Raw genomic sequence first — 23,979 nt, forward strand, 5'->3', positions numbered from 1 at the left:
ATAAAAACTAGGAAAAGGGGCATGGTCAGCCCTACAGTGGGCATACCTGGATGTGTCCATTGGTCAGTGGGTTGAACAATGTGTTAGTCCATGAGCTGATTGGTGGGCATCATCGTAGGCAGGTCTATGACGTCATTGGACGGATCCATGGTGATTATGATAGGAGGGTCTGTCGTCATCTGGTGGATCCATGCTGATAGGAGGGTCTATGATGTCATTGGTGGCCATCTTAGTTATATCTGAAAACCTGGCTTATGTAAGGCAAATTGACATATTTCCCACAATCCCCTGTCAAGAGGTTAATTAGGTATTTGATCTAATGGCTCTCCTCAACAATAGGTGTGAAGTATTCATATCGGAGTATGAAGACAGAAACAAGGACACAGATTTATTCACTATATTTATAATGAGTGTGAAGAGACATGGAAAAGAAGGAGGCTCCTATTTATCTATGTGGAGATATATAATGTGCATTTAATAGAAATGTCATGTAGAAGGGGATACGTTGTCTGTATATATATATATATATATATGTGTATGGCGCCAAAAAGGAGATAAAATGGAAATCTGTGAATATATGAAGTCACAGGTGTGGAGATTTTATATAATAGAATGATTAAAAATATACTTTATTAATACAAAGGTAAAAATGTATATATAAAAATAGAAATATATCTCAGTAATAAAAGCATGAACAGGGCAAGGAGTGTGAGTGAATTTGATTCTATTGCAGTATACTCAGGGGAGTGATACAATTAGCTCTGATACATTCTTCAGTGGAGAACTGTTACACTCACATGTTTTATCATGAGGAAAGAACAAATCTTGTTATCTATATGGTTTTATGCTTTTTATACATCTAATATTACACATACTATTTAATCACAATATGCTATCAATATATAGCGTGGTTTTATGATCTAATCCTATCTTATTGTCATTACCTGCATCCTATTTTTGGCATTTTTTTCTTCTACTGCCTCTCATCTACATCATATCCCCACTTTAAATCCACTCTACATCATTCAAGGAAACATTTCCATTCCTCCTGTGAGTCCAGCTGAATAGTGTTGCAGCTCAGAGAGAACGTTGCACAACGTGGGAGCCAGGCAGGGTGAGTGAAATGGTTTTTTTTTCTCTTTTTGCGTCCGACAAAAATACGAGGAAAGGCACAGGAAGGGGACATATATACAAGTAGCAGGACATATATATGAGGAAGGGAACAAAAACAACCAGGATGAGGACATATATACCAGAATGTGCCCAGGAGGGAGATCTATATATAGTACAGTCCAAAAGTTTGGACACACCTTCTCATTCAATGAGTTTTCTTTATTTTCATGACTCTGAAAATTGTATATTCACATTGAAGGCATCAAAACTATGAATTAAAACATGTGGAATGAAATACTTAAAAAAGTGTGAAACAACTGAAAATATGTCTTATATTCTAGGTTCTTCAAAGTAGCCACCTTTTGCTTTGATTACTGCTTTGCACACTCTTGGCATTCTCTTGATGAGCTTCAAGAGGTAGTCACCGGAATGGTTTTCTAACAGTCTAAGGAGTTTCCAGAGATGCTTAGCACTTGCTGGCCCTTTTGCCTAAACTCTGCGGTCCAGGTCACCCCAAACCATCTTGATTGGGTTCAGGTCTGGTGACTGTGGAGACCAGGTCATCTGGCGTAGCACCCCATCACTCTCCTTCTTAGTCAAATATCCCTTACATAGCCTGGAGGTGTGTTTGGGGTCATTGTCCTGTTGAAAAATAAATGATGGTCCAACTAAACGCAAACCGGATGGAATAGGACACCACTGCAAGATGCTGTGGTAGGCATGCTGGTTCTGTATGCCTTGAATTTTGAATAAACCCCAACAGTGTCACCAGCAAAGCACCCCCACACCATCACACCTTCTCCTCCATGCTTCACGGTGGGAACCAGCCATGTAGAGTCCATCCGTTCACCTTTTCTACAAAGACACGGTGGTTGGATCCAAAGATCTCAAATTTGGACTCATCAGACCAAAGCACAGATTTCCACTGCTCTAATGTCCATTCCTTGTGTTCTTTAGCCCAAACAAGTCTCTTTTGCTTGTTGCCTGTCCTTAGCTTTGGTTTCCTAGCAGCTATTTTACCATGAAGGCCTGCTGCACAAAGTCTCTTCTTAACAGTTGTTCTAGAGATGAGAAGGTGTGTCCAAACATTTGGTCTGTACAGTATATATACACCAGGAGGGGCCCAGGATGGCAACATATATACAAGAAGGAGGACAAAGCTACAAGAAAGGGGACAAAAACCAGGTTGGGGACATGTATACCATAATGTGCCCAGGAGGGGGATATATGCACTAGGAGGAGCCCAAGAAGGGGACATATATATCTAAGAAGGAGGACACATATACCAGGAAGGGGTCAAAAACCAGGATGGGGATATATGTGTGCTCAGGAGATGGATATATATATATATATATATATATATATATATATACATATATATATACCAGGAAGGGCCTAGGATGGGAGCATATATGCTGGGAAGGGGACAAATAAACCCCCATGGGGACATATATACCAGGAGGAGGACGTACATACCATAACTGTCCTATATACTCGCACAACTTTTTAATACATGATGTGCAAGAAATCCAAAAAGATTGCATGGCAGCCCAACACATCTCATATGATGAAATCAACTCTCCCAAATACACCTTGAAACTCTCAAATAAATTACGCACCTTCAAAAAGTAGACTTACAACCAGGGGCATAACTATACTAGGTGCAGGAGTTGCAATCACACTCTGACTTTGGAGTTTAGGGGTCCCCAAAGGGCCCCTTTGCCCGCAAATGAAAAAATAATTTTTAAAGACCTGCAATATTTGGGGTCCCTATTGGAGATTTGGGGGCCCACAAGCTTCAAATTACGCCACTGATTACTTCCTGAAATTTAACGTGAAATAAGAATGAGGAATGTGCCACCAAGCCCACCATAAAAACCTGGCAGTGTAGAGCAGGTAAAAGCTTCCAGATAAAGTCACTAATGAAAGAAGGAAGAGAAGCACAGGAGGTCAAACAACTTGAAAGCATCTTTAAAAACAGAAGAATCCCAGCAGTCAATATGTTCTGTAGCCAAGTCAAAACAGTCTTGTCTCCCATTGAGCACATCTTGAACATCATTGCCCAAATACATTTAGTGTAGCCAAACACGCCTCTGATGGTGATGAATATGCCTCATTGGTAGCAGACAAAGCTGTCAGCAGACGTTTCAGCGTGCATCACTTTTACTGAATACCGAAAAAACTGAGGTGTTTTGAAAATGTTGTTATATTTTTTCATAATTTACATATCATCGACATGTATTTCCTATGATTTCCAAAATTCCATGACTTTTCCTTCTTGGTGTTGAAATTTTACTGTTGAGTGTATATAAAAATGTATAAGTATAAAAATTATTTTTTTCCAGGTCCTCAGACTCAGAAGAAGATGAGCCATATGAAGTGAAAAGGGCCAGAGAGATCAATCGGACGTTTGGTCCAAGAGACAGCTCAAACGCCTTTGACATGATACTGGATTTACACAACAGCACATCAAACATGGGCGTCTGTCTGATTGTCAGTGAGGCTCATAGGCATCTGGAGATGCATGCATGCCACTACATACAGGTAAATGCAGACCTTCATAGGATTATACATTTAAGTTATAGAGTCTCATAAACTCCCTTCTCATTTTCTTCTCTGCTGATACTATAGATAAGTCCGGAGTGTCTTGTAGCTGTAAGTAGGCTGTTCCATTTGGAATATACTGTGCATATATATATATATATATATATATATATATATATATATATATATATATATATGAATTGAATTTACCAGACAACTACGGCATATACTGTCCATTAGTGGGTCTTGTTTAGGATTCCTGGATAATTTTTTGGTCAAGGTGGCTTCTTGACATTTGTTTTGGCGTGCTGGGCCACTTCATTTGTTCAATCTCTTGTGAACTACATGTCTAATACCCATGAGCGAGATTGGTCTGGGAGCAGAGGGGCCAGTCCCTTAGTAACTGTTTGGCCTTGTGTGCATGCTGCGTTTTTTGCCGCGTTTTTGAGCATTTCCTTCCCCAGCAAAGTCTATGAGATTTCGTTTTTGCTGTCTGCACATTGCAACTTTTTTTTTGCCTGCGTCTTTGTGGTGACCACAAGATGCAGCATGTCAATTCTTTCTGCATTTTTGCCAGTGTTTTTGAGCCCTTCCAGTCAACAGATTTGACTTAAAAAACACACTGGGCAAAAACGCTGTAAAAAAAAAAACGCAGTAAAACACGGCAAGAAATGCATGCCGAGGGAGAGGTTTTTTTGGGACCAAAAAGGTGCATCTTTCTGGTCATCAAAAAGACACAGCATGCGCACATAGCTTTTAAGGCCAATCCACTGCTGGGTACTTTAGTCGAGTGTACCTTTAAATCACTGGCACCGTGTCACGATGTGCATCATCTTACAGATCTCTTCAGAGCGACATCACCACTCTTCAGGTTCTCCAAGTCACTCTATACTTGAGTCAGAAGTATTATTTACAATGTAAGTCTATTGAGTTTCGTTCTGATGCTTACATTATAAGAACCACTTCCGGGTCACGCAGAGTGCAGTGTGACCCGGAGAGTCTCAAGAGAGGTGGCGTCACTGAGAAGAGGAGTAGAACGGCTCTGGTTACCAGAGAAAGCGGTGATGTTGTCGCGGGCGGTGGGGACGCGCTCACCATGCTCGGGTCCGGAGCTTCTGCTGCTGCTGCTCGGTGGCTCGAGCGGTGTAAAGGGCCCGGGGACTCGAGCAGCGCTCCACGCCCGTGAGTGAAAAGGGATGGTGTGGTTAGGGAGATTGTTCGTGACGTCACCCACGGGACGTGGTGATGATGGTGTGGCGCCCTGGCCTAGCCAGGTCGTCACAGATAACACACAAACACCCCCACCCCCATTAGACAGGGACACCAGCCAAACAAAAATCCTTGTTGCCTCCCTCCAGTGTCTAATGTCCACACCAGGTGGGGCGGAGCCAAGCGGTTGGCCCCACCCACCGAGGAGTTCACAGGCCTAGAGGCGGGAAAAGTGGGGTAGTTTAGTGTTGGAGTTTGAGGAGTGAGGAGCAAGCACTTGGGTGTCTGGGTTTGTGGCCCAGGCACTGACAGCAAGGTTGGCAGACGGTTGTGGCCGTCTGTAGGAGTGGTGGAGCAACGCGGAGCCGTAGGACCGGGGACGGGCGACGGCCCGCCGGTACCGACGGGGAGCGAAGTGAAGCCAGCACACACAGGCAGGGCCATCGAACCCCGACCAGGCTTGGAGCCGTCGACAATAGTCAGATCCGAATGTGACTGGAACCCCAGGGGTTTGACAACAGCAAAAGTCCCGATTGAAGGCAACAGCCCACACCGTGAGGGTATACAGCTACCGCCTAAGGCTGGAGACCCAAGGGCCAGCGTCTGTGGGCAAACGGGCTCCTCCGGTACCCATACACCGGGGAGCGGACTACCGTTGGGAATCCATAGTAGTCAGAAAGAGAACATTAAGGTGCAGGGAAAGACAGCCGCCATCACCTGTCTGGGGAGAAGCACTGCAGCCAGCTGCGGGACCCGTCCATCCAGCTGTTTGGTTTACCGAGGACTTTGTACCTTTCTTGCTGAGTGAGTACACCCGTGCCATCCGGCACTGCGCCGCGCTGTCCCTGCAACCCTGCACCTCACCGACCCTGCCTCCCCGTCACAACATCACTGGGCCCCGGGACCACCGACCCCTACCCCCGGAGGGGGAAAACAACATCCCTACCATCGCTCCCGGGATCCCCGTCACCAGCAGCGGTGGTGCCCATCTTCACCACGACCCGTGGGTGGCGTCACGGACTAAATCCCCCAAACCAACCACCCCTTTCACTCACGGGCGAGGAGCGCCGCTCGAGTCCCCGGATCCGGCCCACCACTCGAGCCACCGAGCAGCAGCAGCCGCAGCAGCGCCGGACCCGAGCGATAGCGAGAGCGCAGCAGCGACGGCGTCCTCCCCGCCCGTGACAATGGCACCACCGCTGCTGGTAACGGGGATCCCGGGAGAGATGGTAGGGTGCAGCTAGGATGTTGTCCCCCTCCGTGGGTAGGGGGTTGGTGATCCCGGGGCCCGGTGGTGTAACGGGGAGGCCGGATGGCTGAAGTGCAGGGACAGCGCGGCGTTGGTAAACCAAAACGGCCAGATGGACGGGTCCCGCAGCCGGCTGCAGTGTTGTTGTTGTGCTCTCGCCGGACGGCTGATGGTGGCTGTCTTTCCCTGCACCTTTTAGAAATGTTCTGACTCCTGTGGTTGCGTATAGGTTCCATACGAGCCTGTTTTACCCGCAGGCGCTTGCCCTTGGATCTCTAGCCTGTGGCGGTGGCTGTATATCCTCTCTGGGTGGACGGTTGCCTTCAGTCGGGACTTGGTTGTTAGGAAGCCCCTGGGGTTCCTGTCACACTTGGATTTGACTATTGACGGCGGCTCCAAGCCTGGTCGGGGTCCGATGGCCCTGCCTGTGTGCTTAGCTTCACTCCGTTCCCCGGTCCAGTACCGGCGGGCCAATGCCCGACCCCGGTCCTTACGGCTCTTCGGAGTTCCACCAACTCCTGCAGACGGCCACCACCATCTGCCAACCTTGCTGTCAGTGCCTGGGCTCCTACCCAGACACCTCAAGTGTTTACTCCTCTCACTTTCACCTCTAAAACTGATCTCACACTTTTCCCACCTCCAGGCTTGTGAACTCCTTGGTGGGTGGGGCCAATCTCCTGGCTCCGCCCCACCTGGTGTGGACATCAGGCCCTGGAGGGAGGCAACAACGGTCTTTGTCTGACTGTTGTAACTGCCTAGGGTGGGGGTGTGTATGTTGGTATGTATGTGACTACCTGGCTAATCCAGGGCGTCACAATAGTGAGTATATTAACACGCTGACACTACACTACATACACATATACACAGATTTAATGACTACCAAAATGCTACAACAAAAAATTAAAGGGAGTTTGTCAGACTAAACTAACAGGATAAACTAAGTACATAACTGTGCAGGGGATTTAGCTCTTATAAAAATCCCATCCTTAGGGCTCGCTCAAACGAGCGTATAACCCAGCTGAATACTATCCAATGTTTTTTTGGATAGTGTGCCACCCCTGAGGCCTCAGTCGCCACAGGGTACTGCATGTGATTTAGAGTACGAGACAAATCCAGGTAAGAGGGGGTTAACCACTAGTGTTTAGAACTTTACACAACATCTTGTGCTCATATCAAGTTACACAAGCAGGAAACCAGGTGCTTTCACACAGAAACTAGTGCAGAGGTGCTCACCATAGCAACGAGCTCCCTGGGCAGAGTGAGTCATTCCAAGGGTAGGGGCACTGAGTGAATAAGTGTCTGAGCACAAACAGTTTCACTTTAGTCAGTCAGAAGGAGAAGGAGAAAGAGGTCGCTGAGGGGCGCGCCGAATGGCTCCCCTCAGAAGGGCCGACTGGAATAAGTGCTTGAGAGCTGTTCCAGGGGAAAGCAGAGAGAGAGAGTACCAGAACACCATGGACTCGTAGAAGCGGGCATTCTGGAGGGAACTGGAACCGGGTGGACAGAGAGTAACTGAGACCACGAGGTGAGACTGAGGAGGACACGGCATCTGAATGGAAGCTGAACCACTCCCTTAGAGGTCGGCCCAGAATGGTTGCAGAGCCATAGGATGGCCCATACTTCATGTTGCTTCATCAGATTCTGCAGGGTCGCAGGTAGACTAGGTAGTCTCCGGACTAACACCATTTCAAATGGTACACATCGTGGAACTGGAGTCCCCAAGTTGCTTCATGCCACAGGGATCCACATTACTCTACAGACGCAGAGGAGAAAGGTCTTACATGTTCACGGACACCCGGGATCGGCTGTGGCCCAGCACGGCGGTGACCGGTACCCTGAGGGCAGCCTTCTAACGAACTGTAAGTAAAAGTTGTGGACCTGCAGACGCTGCCTCGGCCTGTTATTACCAGCGCCGTCGCCCCGCGCTTCTGCGCCGTCGCCCCGCGCTTCTGCGCCAATGCCCCCTCCCCCCGGTCGCCACCGTCCTCCCATGGCTCGCTCCACCTGTGGGGAGCTGGACTACCTGAGCTGCGTGAACACCAGTCCCGGAGGAGAGTGACATCTCACAGCGGCGGCTGATACCTGCTCACACACAACGGGTGGCGTTGCAAAGCATCCCCCATTCCTATCCAACACCGCTCCTGGGAGAGGAAAAGTCACAGGAAGGGTCTGCGGCGGAGGAGGCTGAGACCCCAGTCACCGCCGCAACTGGTGACATGCTCCACAGGGACCCTTCACCCTCCTTCAATCCCCCCTTTTACACCGGAGAACCTTGCACCTGTCTTTACATGTAGCTGACGGGGCCACAGAGCCGGGTCAGGCCAATAAATAAATAAATAAATGTTTATTTTTTTTATATAGCACTAACATATTATTCCGCAGCGCTTTACATACATCAGGAACACTGTCCCCATTGGGGCTCACAATCTAAATTCCCTAGGTGTATGTCTTTGGAGTGTGGGAGGAAACCGGAGGAAACCCATGCAAACATGGGGAGAACATACAAACTCCTTGCAGATGTTGTCCTTGCGATTCGAACCCAGGACCCCAGCGCTGCAAGACTGCAGTGCTAATCACTGAGCCACTGTGCTGCCCAATCACAGCGAACCCCATGAAACCATTGCCCTGGTGACGAGTAAACCCCTTAGGCCTCATGGGGCGCAACATTTGGCACTGCGAGGGTCTTGTGCCCGCACCCACCAGTATTGTCTGCCTTTAAAACTTTTTACCTGGCGTCACGAACCGGATATTGTTATGTGACTTATGGACTATGGGTTAAAAACAACGGCCGCCATTGTCTATCCAGCATGGGAAAAGGAGGATGTATGCCTTCGTGGGTGGAGCCCATATAGACGCGCAAAAGTGAGACCCACTACTGGAAAGTGGCAGGAAACCTCGTACCTCCAAAAAAGGGCGGGAGGCAAATACTTGTTTTCCCAGGAATCTTGACTTTAACAAGAGACTGTACACCTTGTTCCTGGTGTACCCCCTGACGGAGAACTGCAAATGTTTGCCAAAGGATTGTTGCTGTGACCGAGTGGGGCATTGTGATTGAGGATGTCCCCAAGTCGCTTCACGCCACGGGAATCCACATTACACTACAAGCGCAGAGGAGAAAGGTCTTACATGTTCACGGACACCGGTGGTTGCTCCTTGCTTACCCGGGATCGGCTGGGGCCCAGCACGGCGGTGACCGGTACCCAGAGGGCAGCCTTCTAATGAACTGTAAGTAAAAGTTATGGACCCGCAGTCGCTGCCTCGGACTGTTATTACCGGCACTGATGCCCGCGCTTCGGCGCCAACGGCCCCTGCCCCAGTCGCCACTGTCTTCCCCGGGGCTCACTCCACCAGTGGGGAGATGAACTACCTGTGCTGTGTGAAAATCAGCCCCGGAGGAGAGCAACAACATCTCGCAGTGGCGGCTGATCCCTGGCCGCACACCATGGGTGGCGCTGCAAAGCATCCCCCATCCCCATCCAGAACCGCTCCTGGTAGAGGAAAAGTCGCAGGGAGGGTCTGCAGCGAAGGAGGCTGAGACCTTTGTCACCACCGCAACCAGTGACACACTTCCCAGGGACCCTTCGCCCTCCTTCCATTCGCACTTTTACACCGGACACCCTTGCACCTGTCGTTACATGTAGCCGACGGGGCCATGCAGCCGGGTCAGGCCAGTCACAGCGTACCCCACAAAGCCACTGGCCCGGTGACGAGTAACCCCTGAGTCCCCATGGGGTGCTACAATAGCCAAATTTTATGCTATGGGGCAGTGCCGACCAGCACTTTTTTATCATACCAATTTGGCATTAGAAGAAAAAAAATCACTGCATGCTGCAATTGGCAGCGTATATCCGATGTTGCGCACCCATTCAAGTCAATTGGTGAGTGCAAAACATCGGAGTGCAGTCCAATAGACTCCGACACAGACAATGGAGAGGTTAAAAAAAATGATAATTACTTACCAGTCATTTGATTTTTTCCGAATTATGATAGGACTGTACAGAGAGAGTGTATCCACTCCCAGGAACAGGAAGCCTACAGAATAAAAAGGTAGTACCTCTCCATACGCATTAGTGTGTGTATATATACATATATATATATATGCATATATATATATAATATCTATATATATATGTCGCGGGCGTGGAGGGCGCTGCGCTCACCACGCTCGGGTCCGGTGCTGCTGCTGCTGCTCGGTGGCTTGAGCGATGGGCCGGATCCGGGGACTCGAGCGGCGCTCCTCGCCCGTGAGTGAAAGGGATGGTTTGGTGGGGTTTGGGATGTCGGTTTGTGACGCCACCCACGGTATGTGGTGAGGTTCGGACACCACCGCTGCTCTGTACGGGGATCCCGGGAGCGTTGACAGGGAGCAGCTGGGATGGTTCTCTCCCCTCCGTGGGTAGGGGGAATTTTGGTGGTCCCGGAGCCCGGTGATGTTGACTGGAAGGTAGATGGCGGGGTTTGGCGAGGTGCAGGGTCGCGGGGGCAGCGCGGTGCCAGACGGCACGGTGGTACTCACTCAGCCAGTAACGTACACGGAGTCTCTGGTAAAACAAACGGCTGGATGGACGGGTCCCACAGGCGGCTGCGGTGTTTTTCCCCTGACCCCAGTTTGGTAGTGTAAGTCCTTTCCTGCACCTTCTTGTGCGCTCCGGTTTCCCATCTGGCTCCCCGGTTCGGTACCGGTGGGCCACCGCCCAACCCCGGCTACCTACGGTTCCACCAAGACTGTCTTCCCGGCTCCCGCAGACGGCCACTACCGTCTGCCTGACTGCTACACGAGGGCCCTAGGCTCCAACCTAGGCCCCAGTCTGCGTCTGCCTCTCTGCAGACCTCCTCTCTCTTCCTCTGCCTGGACTTGTCTCCGTTTTTTCCTGCCTCAGACCAGCTAGACTCCTCGGTGGGCGTGTCCATCTGCCTGACTCCGCCCACCTGGTGTGTCTGTCTGAACCCGAGGGAGGAAATCAGGTCTCACTGGAGATGACTGCGATGACCTGCTGGGGGTGGGCGTGTGTGTGTGTATTGTTACCTGTGGCCCCTGGCTAGTCCAGGGCACTACATATATATATATATATATATATATATATATATATATATATACATACACAGTATACTGGATATATGTGACACCCTGGACTATTCAGGTCGTCACAGGGTTCTGCACGCTCTTTTTCTTAGTGCAGGATTCAACCCCCCAGGTTCTGGGTCTCAATCCTGTAGTACTGCCTCCACCAGCATTCACAAATCCTAGATACACTTTGCACCACACCTGTCAGGCATACCAGTGGACTGCTTAAGCAGGAATAGGGCCACCCACCTAGGGGTCAGGCAGGGAGGTGGGATGTGTCAAGTTGAGTTCAGTGGTAGTATCCCTCGAGCTGTGAGGAGCTCTGAGGAATTTGGGAGTTGTAACTCCCAGGGGAGAAGCAAACTAGGTCGCAGATGGTGGTCTGGACCTAGAGGAGTCGGACCCCCGGTTGCAGGAGATTGAGGCTAGGTGCCTGGGACCTGTCTTGGAGGACGGTCAGCAGCCTGGTCCTATCACCAGTCCAGGCCGAAGGCATGACGGGGTACACAGACCCTAGGTCGGGGAGAAGCTTCAGGCGACTCCGCAATTAACCTGCGGAGGACAGGGCGTTTACGGACTGTTCCCAAGAAGCTCAGGGATTGGGTTCACTAGCGCAATGAGGGGGATAGGGCTTTCCAAACAAGCGGCCCACTGAACTCCAAAGCGTGAGCTCCTGAGAGCAGGCTCCTTCACTTAGCCATAGTGGGGAGCGGGGCCCGGAAAGCTCCAAGCTACCGAGCCACTACGGACAATCTAAAACTTTGTGCCAGGAGGCAGGTTACGGACCACGGGCAGTGCTGCAGGGGACGGGACCCGGAAGAGCTCCCCTCAAGAGGCAACGGCGTTCAGAGACTTGGTTTACTCTGTTGTCAGCGTCTGCTTCATTGCTGAGTGAATACCCGACTGACTCCTGCACTGTGTCCCCGCATCACCATCCAGAGTCACGGGGCCTACCCCTACCCATGGAAGGCAACGTCACCTAGCTGCCCCACTCCATCACCCCGGGTACTCACCACAGTAGCGGCGGTACTCCCAATTACCGAACACCACGGGTGGCGTCATGAACTATACCAAATTCCCTGTAAATACTCCCCTTTGTCTTTGTCATTTGAGTGTGGCCCCGAGCCCCTGGGTCCAGAGACCCTCGAGTCACAAGTAATCACCACCCCCGGATCCGACCAGTTCGATCAGCTGCAGGGGCGGCACACCTCACATTTTTGGCGTTATAAACAGGATACGAACTGGGCCCACTAACCTGGGTGACATGTGCCTTAGAATCCAAGCTGCATGTCAAAAATTCCGTTCCCGCCATTTTCCGCCATCTTTGGCGCCAAAATGCCATCTTCCAGACCAAAAGCGCGCAAAGCCGAAGTCCCGCCCTTCGTCCTGAGAGTTTGCCCGGAACTGGAAGTTCCCAGAGGGAACAGTGAGTGGCTGTCGAAAACCAAAGGGGAATGTGAAGATGTCCACGCTGGACGATGGATGCATCGCAGTGCTACCCCCACCAGACCAGGGTAATGCGGGTGCAGCGGGCGCTGCTCCGGCCGCAGGAGTGGCGGCACCCAGGGCCGAGGCGGTCGTACCTATCATGCCGATCACCTTACCTTACGTGCCTGGCGCTGCCTGGCTCCCACAATATGATGGCCGACCTGATGTGTTGTAGGGATTCAAGCGGAAGAGCTGTACCGTTCTTGATATGTATGCCCTGACAGGCTGGCAGTGAGCGTCTGTGGTACTCGGTCAGCTGACAGGCGCCGCTGAGTTGGAAGTGGAAACGTGGACTGATGAGGACTGAACCTCGGTCCCCGCCATCTTCAAACGGCTGGGAGCTGCGTTTGAGACCCGCACTGAAGCTGAGCTGAGAATGAGGTTCTACAGCTGCAAACAGCGCCCCTAAGATAGCATCAGAGATTATGCACTGCGACTGCAAGCAGCGTTACGGACTCTGAAACTGATCAACGACATTGGTGAACAAGAGGGTAACAAGATCCATGTGAAACAGTTCCTGCAAGACCTGGCATCATTGGAAGATCCTAAGCAGCTCCAGCAGTGGGCCCTGGAGCATCCTACATTAGACTTTCCTATCTTGAAAGAACGGGCGATCAAAGCCCTGCAGCCCCCAGAGGCTACTGTCTCTCCGCTTCCATCCTAGCAAGCACTTCTCCTTTAGATGTGAAGCCCCCTGCCTTAGCATTGCTGGAACCAACACCTCCGGTAGTGTCCGTGGGCGGAATCAATGATTTGTCTTCACAGGTGCAACAGCAGAGCAGTGACATCGCAAGGATCTTGGAGACAATGCAGCTCAAGCCAAAGGCCACACCAGCAGGAAATATTCAGCTAACCGACTGCCCAGAGGATGTTCCCTGGATGAGAGGAAGGACTTCGACCGGTATGGACAGCTTGTTTATTATAAGTGTAATAAGACTGGCCATTACGCTCGGATCTGTCCTTTAAACGGGCAACCCCTGGGGCCAAGGGCCAATCCCCAGGAATAAACTCCCAAGGCCCAGCAGACTGACGAGAGCGGTATGTGGGGGGACGGCCCATCGTTTCCATCACCCTGGATGGGATCCCGACCTCTGCGCTTCTTGATACCGGCTCCCAGGACGACCATTCCCTATGTACTGTATAACAAGTTTTGGTTAGATAATGAACTCCCTCGTCCCTCAAGGCTCTGTCCTAGGACCCCTACTTTTCTCTATCTACACATTTGGCCTGGGACAACTCATAAAGTCCTATGGCTTCCAATACCACCTATATGCCGACGACACCCAGATCTACCTCTCTGGCCCAGATGCCACATCTCTGCTGTCCAAAATCCCGACATGTCTATCTGCTATATCCTCCTTCTTCTCCTCTCGCTTCCTAAAGCTCAATGTGGCCAAAACTGAACTAATCATCTTTCCTCCGTCTCACCTACACTCTCCACCTGATCTATCTATTACAATAAATAACACCACGCTCTCGCCAGTACCCAAAGTTCGCTGCCTCGGAGTGACCTTTGACTCTGCCTTATCCTTCATACCACACATCCAATCCCTCACCACCTCCTGCCGTCTTCAACTCAAAAATATTTCCAGAATCCGCCCTTTCCTAAATTTGCAATCTACTAAAATGCTAGTGCTTGCCCTCATAATCTCCCGCCTCGACTACTGTAACATCCTCCTCTGTGGCCTCCCTGCCAACACGCTCGCCCCTCTCCAGTCCATCCTTAACTCTGCTGCCCGACTTATCCACCTCTCTCCTCAATACCACCCCACTTCTCCCCTCTGCATGTCCCTCCACTGGCTTCCAATCCTCCACCGTATCCAATTCAAACTTCTAACACTGACCTACAAAGCTGTGCATAATCTTTCCCCTCCGTACATCTCCGAACTACTCTCCCACTACACTCCAACACGTCACCTCCGGTCCTCCCAAGATCTCCTCCTCTCCTCCTCTCTCATTCGCTCCTCACGCAACCGACTCCAAGACTTCTCCCGAGCATCCCCAGTCTCCTGGAACTCGCTGCCTCAACACGTCAGACTATCCCCTACCCTTGCAAACTTCAAACGGAACCTGAAAACGCACCTGTTCAGAAATGCCTACAATCTACAATGAACTCGCTGCCGCCCGACCACCGTGCGGAGCTGCCGCCCGACCACCGTGCGGAGCTGCCGCCCGACCACCGTGCGGAGCTGCCGCCCGACCACCGTGCGGAGCTGCCGCCCGACCACCGTGCGGAGCTGCCGCCCGATCACCGTGCGGAGCTGCCGCCCGACCACCGTGCGGAGCTGCCGCCCGACCACCGTGCGGAGCTGCCGCCCGACTACCGTGCGGAGCCGCCGCCTGACCTACACCCCACCTATTGTCTCCTCCCCATAATCCTATAGAATGTAAGCCCGCAAGGGTAGGGCCCTCTTCCCTCTGTACTAGTCTGTCTACTGTAACTTGTATACGTATTTTGTATGTAACCCCCCTTCTCATGTACAGCACCATGGAATTAATGGTGCTCTATAAATAAATAATAATAATAATAATAATAACTCGCCTCGCCAGATGACAGCATTACCATCAACGCCGTCAACGGGTTACCAGTGACTAAATTTCAATGAGGTGACCATTAAGGTGGGCTGGGTAAAGTTGACGTGACAAGGACTCATGGTTGTGCAGAATGACCCTAGTGATCGGAACCCTAAGATCATTTTGGGAATAAATGTCATTGAGAACTGTATGGAGGAAGTGTTGTTTTTACTCCAACAGCTATCTGTGACTGCAGGAGCAGGGCGACAGAGAGTCATGCAATGTGAGATCCGAGACCTCCTGCAGCCGCAACAGGTAAATCTATCTGGCGGTGTACGGGTAATGGATGTAGCTCCCTTATAGTTCCCCCGCGAGATGATGATATGATGCAGGGCAGCTGCAGGCTCCCGTGGACAAGATTACCAGGCAGAAGTAGAGCCCCTGCCCTCAGAACAGTGGCCCACAGTGTTGATGGCCAGAGGGGTATTCGATGTCTGGAAGGGGAGGGTGCCCGTGCGAGTGTTGAATTGCGGGGAAGAGGAGGTTACATTGCCCAGGTATGCCACAATTGCCAAGCTGTTTACAGTGAACACAGATTCCCTCCATGCAGTGATTTCCCCAAGTGTGGTGCCCTGGCCTAGCCAGGTCGTCACAGATAACATCTAAACACCCCCCCTCCACCCCCACTAGACAGGGACACCAGCCAAACAAAAACCCTTGTTGCCTCCCTCCAGTGTCTGATGTCCACACCAGGTGGGGCGGAGCTAAGCGGTTGGCCCCACCCACCGAGAAGTTCACAGGCCTGGAGGCGGGAAAAGTGTCAGTTAGAAGTAGTAGTTTAGTGTTGGAGTTTGAGGAGTGAGGAGTAAACACTTGGGTGTCTGGGTTTGTGGCCCAGGCACTAAGAGCAAGGTTGGCAGACGGTGGTGGCCATCTGCAGGAGTGGTGGAGCAACGCGGAACCGTAGGACTGGGGACGGATGACGGCCCGCCGGTACCGACCGGGGAGCGAAGTGAAGCCAGCACACACAGGCAGGGCCATCGGACCCCGACCAGGCTTGGAGCCGCCGACAATAGTCAGATCCGAATGTGACTGGAACCCCAGGGGTTTCACAACAGCAAAAGTCCTGATTGAAGGCAACCGCCCACACCGTGAGGGTATACAGCTACCGCCTAAGGCTAGAGACCCAAGGGCCAGCGTCTGCAGGCAAATGGGCTCCTCTGGAGTCCGAGGAAGCGGGTGAGAGCCTTCCCAATGGCGATGCGCTAGTAGCTTTCTATGTCCCGCGCGGTGGAGGGAACGGATACCGGGCGGCCCTCTCCCATCAGGCCTGCCATCGGATGTTTCCAATATTAACAGCGGAAGGCGAGGCCACCTCAGAGGAAGAGGTAGAATAGGCAGCGGTCCTCCGTTGCAAGCAGTTGTCCCCCGTTGGGACCCTCAGCAGTTTGATTGAATGACTTTAATGAACCGTGACATTTACCTGATTGTCTACATGATTATTCCGGCCGTTGCCGGCAAGTTGTCCCCGGAGGGACCCTGTGTATTTTACAACCTGCATGAGAGACTACTCATGGACAAGGCCAAGAACTGGCAGGCCACCCACGAACTAGTGGGCTTGTAAATAAGTTGAGGGGTGATATTCCGCCGGAGCCGCCTCCGGAGAGGCAGATTGGAGGAAGGGCCCGCAGCAGAGCAGGCTGGGGCCCGGCCACCACCAGGACCGGTGGCCATCCTCCGGCGGTCAGGGGTCCCCCAAGGATGTGGGGTCCCCTGAAGTGACAGCCGGGTGCGAGTTACCGTACCCGTTCCCGCTCGGGCAGCCAGAACCTGGACTGGGGTCAAGGGGTGCTGCCCACTTCTTAGGGGCAGCATCATGGCTAGGTTGCTTGGGTGGGAGAGCAGAAGACACCCGTCCGTCCGTCTGTTATTAAAAATGTTATATATGTGCAACGTTTGAAGTGTCCTTACAAAAAATGCTTATGTTTGAAAATGTTTTGCATGTTATTTAGATCTTTTTACAGTTTTGAAAAATAAAACCGGTGATGGACGGGCAGCCCACGGACGGTCTGCATTTTACCAAGGGGGAATGTGGCGCCCTGGCCTAGCCAGGTCGTCACAGATAACATCTAAACACCCCCCCACCCCCACTAGACAGGGACACCAGCCAAACAAAAACCCTTGTTGCCTCCCTCCAGTGTCTGATGTCCGCACCAGGTGGGGCGGAGCTAAGCGGTTGGCCCCACCCACCGAGGAGTTCACAGGCCTGGAGGCAGGAAAAGTGTCAGTTAGAAGTAGTAGTTTAGTGTTGGAGTTTGAGGAGTGAGGAGTAAACACTTGGGTGTCTGGGTTTGTGGCCCAGGCACTAAGAGCAAGGTTGGCAGACGGTGGTGGCCGTCTGCAGGAGTGGTGGAGCAACGCGGAACCGTAGGACCGGGGATGGGCGACGGCCCGCCGGTACCTACCGGGGAGCGAAGTGAAGCCAGCACACACAGGCAGGGCCATCGGACCCCGACCAGGCTTGGAGCCGCCGACAATAGTCAGATCCGAATGTGACTGGAACCCCAGGGGTTTCACAACAGCAAAACTCCCGATTGAAGGCAACCGCCCACACCGTGAGGGTATACAGCTACTGCCTAAGGCTAGAGACCCAAGGGCCAGTGTCTGCGGGCAAACGGGCTCCTCCGGTACCCATACACCTTGGAGCGAACTACCGTTGGGAATCCATAGTAGTCAGCAAGAGAACATTAAGGTGCAGTGAAAGACAGCCGCCATCACCTGTCCGGGTAGAAGCACTGCAGCCGGCAGCGGGACCTGTCCATCCAGCCGTTTGGTTTACCGAGGACTTTGTACCTTTCTTGCTGAGTGAGTACACCCGTGCCATCCGGCACCGCGCCGCGCTGTCCCTGCAACCCTGCACCTCACCGACCCTGCCACCCCGTCACTTCATCGGGCCCCGGGACCACCAACCCCTACCCACGAAGGGGGAAAACAACATCCCAGCTGCTCCTTACCATCGCTCCCGGGATCCCCGTCACCAGCAGCGGTGGTGCCCATCTTCACCACGACCCATGGGTGGCGTCACGGACTAAATCCCCCAAACCAACCACCCTTTTCACTCACCGGCGAGGAGCACCGCTCGAGTCCCCGGATCCGGCCCACTGCTCGATCCACCGAGCAGCCATTGCAGCAGCGTCGGACCCGAGCGTTAGCGAGCGCAGCGCAGTGGCGTCCTCCCCGCCCGCGACACAAGTACACCAGATCAGTCCCCCAGTGACAGTCCCCAGGGACAGTTAGAGAAGTGGTGCCAAGAGCTACATGTGGGCACTGACTCTACACCTTCACATCACAAACCAGGGGTCTACAGGGTTGTGCAGGAGTACGAGTCTTTAGCAAGCATCCACTTGATTTTGGGTGGATAAAAGGGGTACAACACCACATACCCACAAGCGCTCACCCACCCATCAAGGAGAGGTATATGCCCATACCACCTGCCCATTACCAGTGCGCAAAGGACATGCTCAGAAACATACGTGATAGTTGCAGCCCCTGGGCAGCTCCCCTAGTACTGGTGAAAAAGAAAGATGGCATCATGCGGATGTGTGTGGATTACAGACAAATCAACAACATCACACATAAAGATAAATCCACTTATATCCTCCAAAAAGAATATACACGATGCTAATGCTCCGTATAAAAAATACATCATTTTATTAAGTTTAAAAATAAAAACAACATACATGGACATGGGCACAACAAGGTAGAGAGAAGTACAAATATAACTCCCACGAATTGGGGGGAGGGTGGGTAGAGACTTGCTTATCCCACATGTACCATGGGTAATAGACATTCAGAATAATATATCAGTCTGTGTGAAAATCGTCCTGTACTTATAATTGCAATACTATAAGCGTGCTGAAATGCCAATCCTGAGAGGCAAATCAAAGCGTGACCAGAAGAGGGAAATCTCAGTCAAGGCACAAGGGGTTAATTAGTAGAGTGTCCTCAAAAGTAGCATAAATATAAGTACCACTGGGCATTCCCTCTGCTGCACAGATGAAACCAACCGCAGGTCTTACAGTATATTAATGAAATTAGCATACATCATAAACATCCAGATAAGTCATTAGCACAGTCTCAAGAATAACAAAAATATAAGTGCCGCTGGGCATTCCCACCACCGCGCACAGGAGACCGTCCATAAATAAACTCATTGTCCATTAATATAATTAGTAACCGTCATGGATGTCCAGCACTGCTGAAGATCGCAGTTGTTCAACCTGTCGTACCTCACTGCACGCTCCAACAACAGCTGACTATAATCACACTCTCAGATCGGGTGTCAGCGTGGGTCGTGCTGTGAGTCCGCCAGGACGCTCACCATACATGCAGCTGCTATCGGTCACAATCTGTAACCCGATGGCAAAAAAGAGCTCTATAAATCATGCTTTTAGATAAGTACAGGGCACAGACCGCGACACTGCATGTCAGTATGAGCGGCTGCTAACCAGCCATGCACAGGATCAGTGGAGGCACACCGAACAATTATCAAGGCAGAACATATAGTATAAAAAATCAAAATAACATACAGACCTGATCCAAAGTAGTTCAGTCTCAAGCCCACCACGCCTCAATGCGTTTCACCACCTGGGCTTCGTCAGGAGGCAGATATCTGCCATCACCCTGGATGGGATCCCGACCTCTGCGCTTCTTGATACCGGCTCCCAGGTAACGACCATTCCCTATGTACTGTATAAGACGTTTTGGTTAGATGATGAACTCGCCTCGCCAGATGACAGCATTACCAGATATCTGCCTCCTGACGAAGCCCAGGTGGATTCTACAAAATTCACCGTGTACACGGACAACAACCCGTTGACCCACCTGGACACGACGAAGCTTGGAGCGCTAGAACAGTGTTGGGTTGCAAGATTGGCGAACTACGATTTCACAATAAAATACAGGGCTGGCCGCAAAAACACCAATGCGGATGCACTATCCAGAATGCCCCATTTACTCGATGATGGGAAGGACGAAGATGACTTGGAAGAGATCGAATTGCCTGCCTTCCATCGGCCAGCTAGGCTGGAACAGCCTCGGTCCCATAGCAGTCAACAGGAGGCAACCTTCAACCCATTACCCCATCACGGTTGGCAAGAAGCCCAGGATGGTGATCTTGCAATCAGGCTAATCAAAGCACTGTTAGCCCAAGCTGCCTCCCGTCTTGAACCAGGTGCTCCAGAAGAAGCTAAGAAGCTGTGGCAGGACAGGAGTCGACTGTATCTTCATCAAGGCAAGCTATGCAGAAGTCTTACCAACCAGCAAGCACCGCTCCAACCATTAGTCACCAAACAGCCCCTGGAGATTGTAGCTTTGGATCACTTTAAGCTTACCCCAAGCAGAAGTGGTTACACCTATGCACTCACGATGGTGGAACACTATTCTCGATTCCTGGTGGTGGTACCTGTGAAAGATCTAACTGCCAGCACAGCAGTGAAGGCATTTCAAGTACACTTTTGCAGGCCGCATGGGTATCCTGACCAGATCCTCACCGATCAAGGTCCAGCGTTTGAGGCTGAAATCTTCCAAGAATTCTGTAGTCTGTATGGGTGTAAGAAGATACGCACTACACCCTACCATGCTCAGACAAATGGGATGTGCAAAAAGATGAACCACTTAATGATCAACCTGCTGAAAACTCTACCCCTTGAGGAGCGGAACCAGTAGCCTGACAAATTGCCAGATCTTGTTGACATCCACAATAACATCCCTGTGGGATCCACCAAATGTGCACCCGCTTACCTGATGAGAGCCAGACCTGTGAGTCTCCCAGTGGACTTAGAGATGGAGTTTGAGCTGCCTGAAGTTTACTTGTCTGAAGCGGATTGGGACTGATGTCACCAGATCCAGTATAAGCAGATTCAAAAGTATGTCAAAGAGAATTTGAATCAGAGTAGAGAGAAGCAAGAAAGGAACTTTAACAAACAGGCAAAAGCTACCCCTCTCTTACCTTACTGAAGAGGAAAAGAAAGTCGCACAAATTTGATGACCAATGGGAGAGGGACCCTTCCGTGGTGCAACCATCCAACTTTGACAACCAGAGGACATGCCTCATCAGCAAGGATCAGGGAAGAACCACGTCTACTGTCTCCTGGGACCACTTGAAGAAGTGTCCAGAGCCCTTAAGAGTTGCAGATGAATCCCAGCCCCAGCCTCAGGTGGTGAAAAGGAAGAAAAGGATGATCCGTACCATTCTAAGTGACTTCCCAGAAGATTGGCCCATGCAAAATGGAGCAGTAATAGTTCCTGTGTTAACCTTCCCACAACCAGTGGAAGAACCAGAATAGGAAAGACTTACTGACACTGCACCCACTCCCACACCTAGAGTAGTACCTGTACCCTTACCACGCACCCCTGGAGTCCTACAAGCCACACCTGCCACTGAGGGAGAAACACCTGTAGGAAACATTGCCACATCACAGGGGGAAGAAGAGGGTCCAGAATTGAGAAGGTCGACCCGAGTTAACTTTGGTCAGCCCCCACTGAGATATAGAGAGTAGTGGTAGCGGTACCAGGCTATCAGAAAGTTTATGTTAGAAATCTGTGTTTTCTTTTATTATTTTTCTAAAGCCCACTTTACACGTTGCAATTAGTTGTACAATCGCATTTGCGATGTGACACGCCCAGGTTGCATACGGGATCTATGAGATTTCACGTTGGTCGTTCATTTGCTGTCACACGAGCGTTAGTAGTCTATGTTAAATTGGTCAATTTTGTGTGCGATCCTTTAGATCATGTGTTCTGTGACGTATGCATTGAGCACCTTTTTTTTTTTTTATTTATTGACTTGCCAAGCGTGTGTAATGTGTAGGGATGCGTTTTTACTATGTCATCTGCCATTCAGCTCTGCTACATGGCTGCTAACAGCAGACACAGACAGCCATGTAGCAGAGCTGAATGGCAGATGACAGCAGACACAGACAGAGCCGCACTGTCAGAATGAACTCGGGTGAACTTCACTCGACTTCATTGTGATGCTGCGGCTCTGTCTGTGTCGCGTCCTGATTAGCGGTCACCAGTGAAGACTCACCGGTGACCGCTAATCTCCTGAGTAACTGAATTGAGCAGCCCTCTCTCATATACTCACCAATCCCCGATCCCCGGCGCTGCACGGCTTTCTCACTGCTCCGGCGGCTTTTACTGTTTTGAAAAAGCCGGCCGCCCATTAAACAATTTCGTATTCCCTGCTTTCCCCGCCCACCAGCGCCTATGATTGGTTACAGTGAGACACGCCCCCACTCTGAGTGACAGGTGTCACACTGCACCCAATCACAGCAGCCGATGGGCGTGTCTATACTGTGTAGTGAAGTAAATAATTAAATAATTAAAAAAAACGGCGTGCTGTTCCCCCCATTTTTAAAACCAGCCAGATAAAGCCATGCGGCTGAAGGCTGATATTCTCAGGATGGGGAGCTCCACGTTATGGGGAGCCCCCCACCCTAACAATATCAGCCAACAGCCGCCCAGAATTGCCGCATACATTATATGCGACAGTTCTGGGACTGTACCCGGCTCTTCCCGATTTACTCTGGTGCGTTGGCAAATCGGGGTAATAAGGAGTTATTGGCAGCCCATAGCTGCCAATAAGTCCTAGATTAATCATGTCAGGCGTCTATGAGACACCCTCCATGATTAATCTGTAAGTTACAGTAAATAAACACACACACCAGAAAAAAATCCTTTATTAGAAATAAAAACACACACATATACCCTGGTTCACCACTTTAATCAGCCCCAAAAAGCCCTCCTTGTCCGGCGTAATCCAGGATGATCCAGCGTCGCTTCCACCGCAGCTGCATGGAGGTGACCGTAGCCGCAGCAGACACAGCCGCTCCGGTCACCTCCACACAGCAAATGAAGACAGCCGTGCGATCAGCTGCTGTCACTGAGGTTACCCGCGGCCACCGCTGCATCCACCGGTGGCCGCGGGTAACCTCAGTGACAGCAGCTGATCGCACGGCTGTCTTCATTTGCTGCATGGAGGTGACCGGAGCGGCTGTGTCTGCTGCAGCTCCGGTCACCTCCATGCAGCTGCGGTGGAAGCGACGCTGGATCATCCTGGATTACGCCGGACAAGGAGGGCTTTTTGGGGCTGATTAAAGTGGTGAACCAGGGTATATGTGTGTGTTTTTATTTCTAATAAAGGATTTTTTCGGGCGTGTGTGTTTATTTACTGTAATTTACAGATTAATCATGGAAGGTGTCTCATAGACGCCTGACATGATTAATCTAGGACTTATTGGCAGCTATGGGCTGCCAATAACTCCTTATTACCCCGATTTGCCAACGCACCAGGGTAAATCGGGAAGAGCCGGGTACAGTCCCAGAACTGTCGCATATAATGTATGCGGCAATTCTGGGCGGCTGTTGGCTGATATTGTTAGGGTGGGGGGCTCCCCATAACGTGGAGCTCCCCATCCTGAGAATACCAGCCTTCAGCCGTATGGCTTTATCTGGCTGGTTTTAAAAATGGGGGGAACCGCACGCCGTTTTTTTTAATTATTTAATTATTTATTTCACTACACAGTATAGACACGCCCACCGGCTGCTGTGATTGGGTGCAGTGTGACACCTGTCACTCAGAGTGGGGGCGTGTCTCACTGTAACCAATCATAGGCACTGGTGGGCGGGGAAAGCAGGGAATACGAAATTGTTTAATGGGCGGCCGGCTTTTTCAAAACAGTAAAAGCCGCCGGAGCAGTGTGAATGCCGTGCAGCGCCAGGGATCGGGGATCGG

At 51.1% G+C, this 23,979-nt stretch overlaps 1 protein-coding gene across 1 annotated transcript in view; it reads left to right on the forward strand.

Annotated features, from left to right (window-relative positions):
• Window positions 1-23,979, forward strand: part of ACY3 (aminoacylase 3) — a 486,199-nt gene that overhangs the window by 178,380 nt on the left and 283,840 nt on the right. The window contains exon 3 of the mRNA XM_075349151.1: window positions 3,459-3,657. Coding sequence (XP_075205266.1) covers window positions 3,459-3,657 — 199 coding nt within the window. The remainder of the gene's footprint in view (window positions 1-3,458; window positions 3,658-23,979) is intronic.

Source organism: Anomaloglossus baeobatrachus, chromosome 5, assembly GCF_048569485.1.
Source record: "Anomaloglossus baeobatrachus isolate aAnoBae1 chromosome 5, aAnoBae1.hap1, whole genome shotgun sequence".
Classification (NCBI taxonomy): Eukaryota; Metazoa; Chordata; class Amphibia; order Anura; family Aromobatidae; genus Anomaloglossus; species Anomaloglossus baeobatrachus.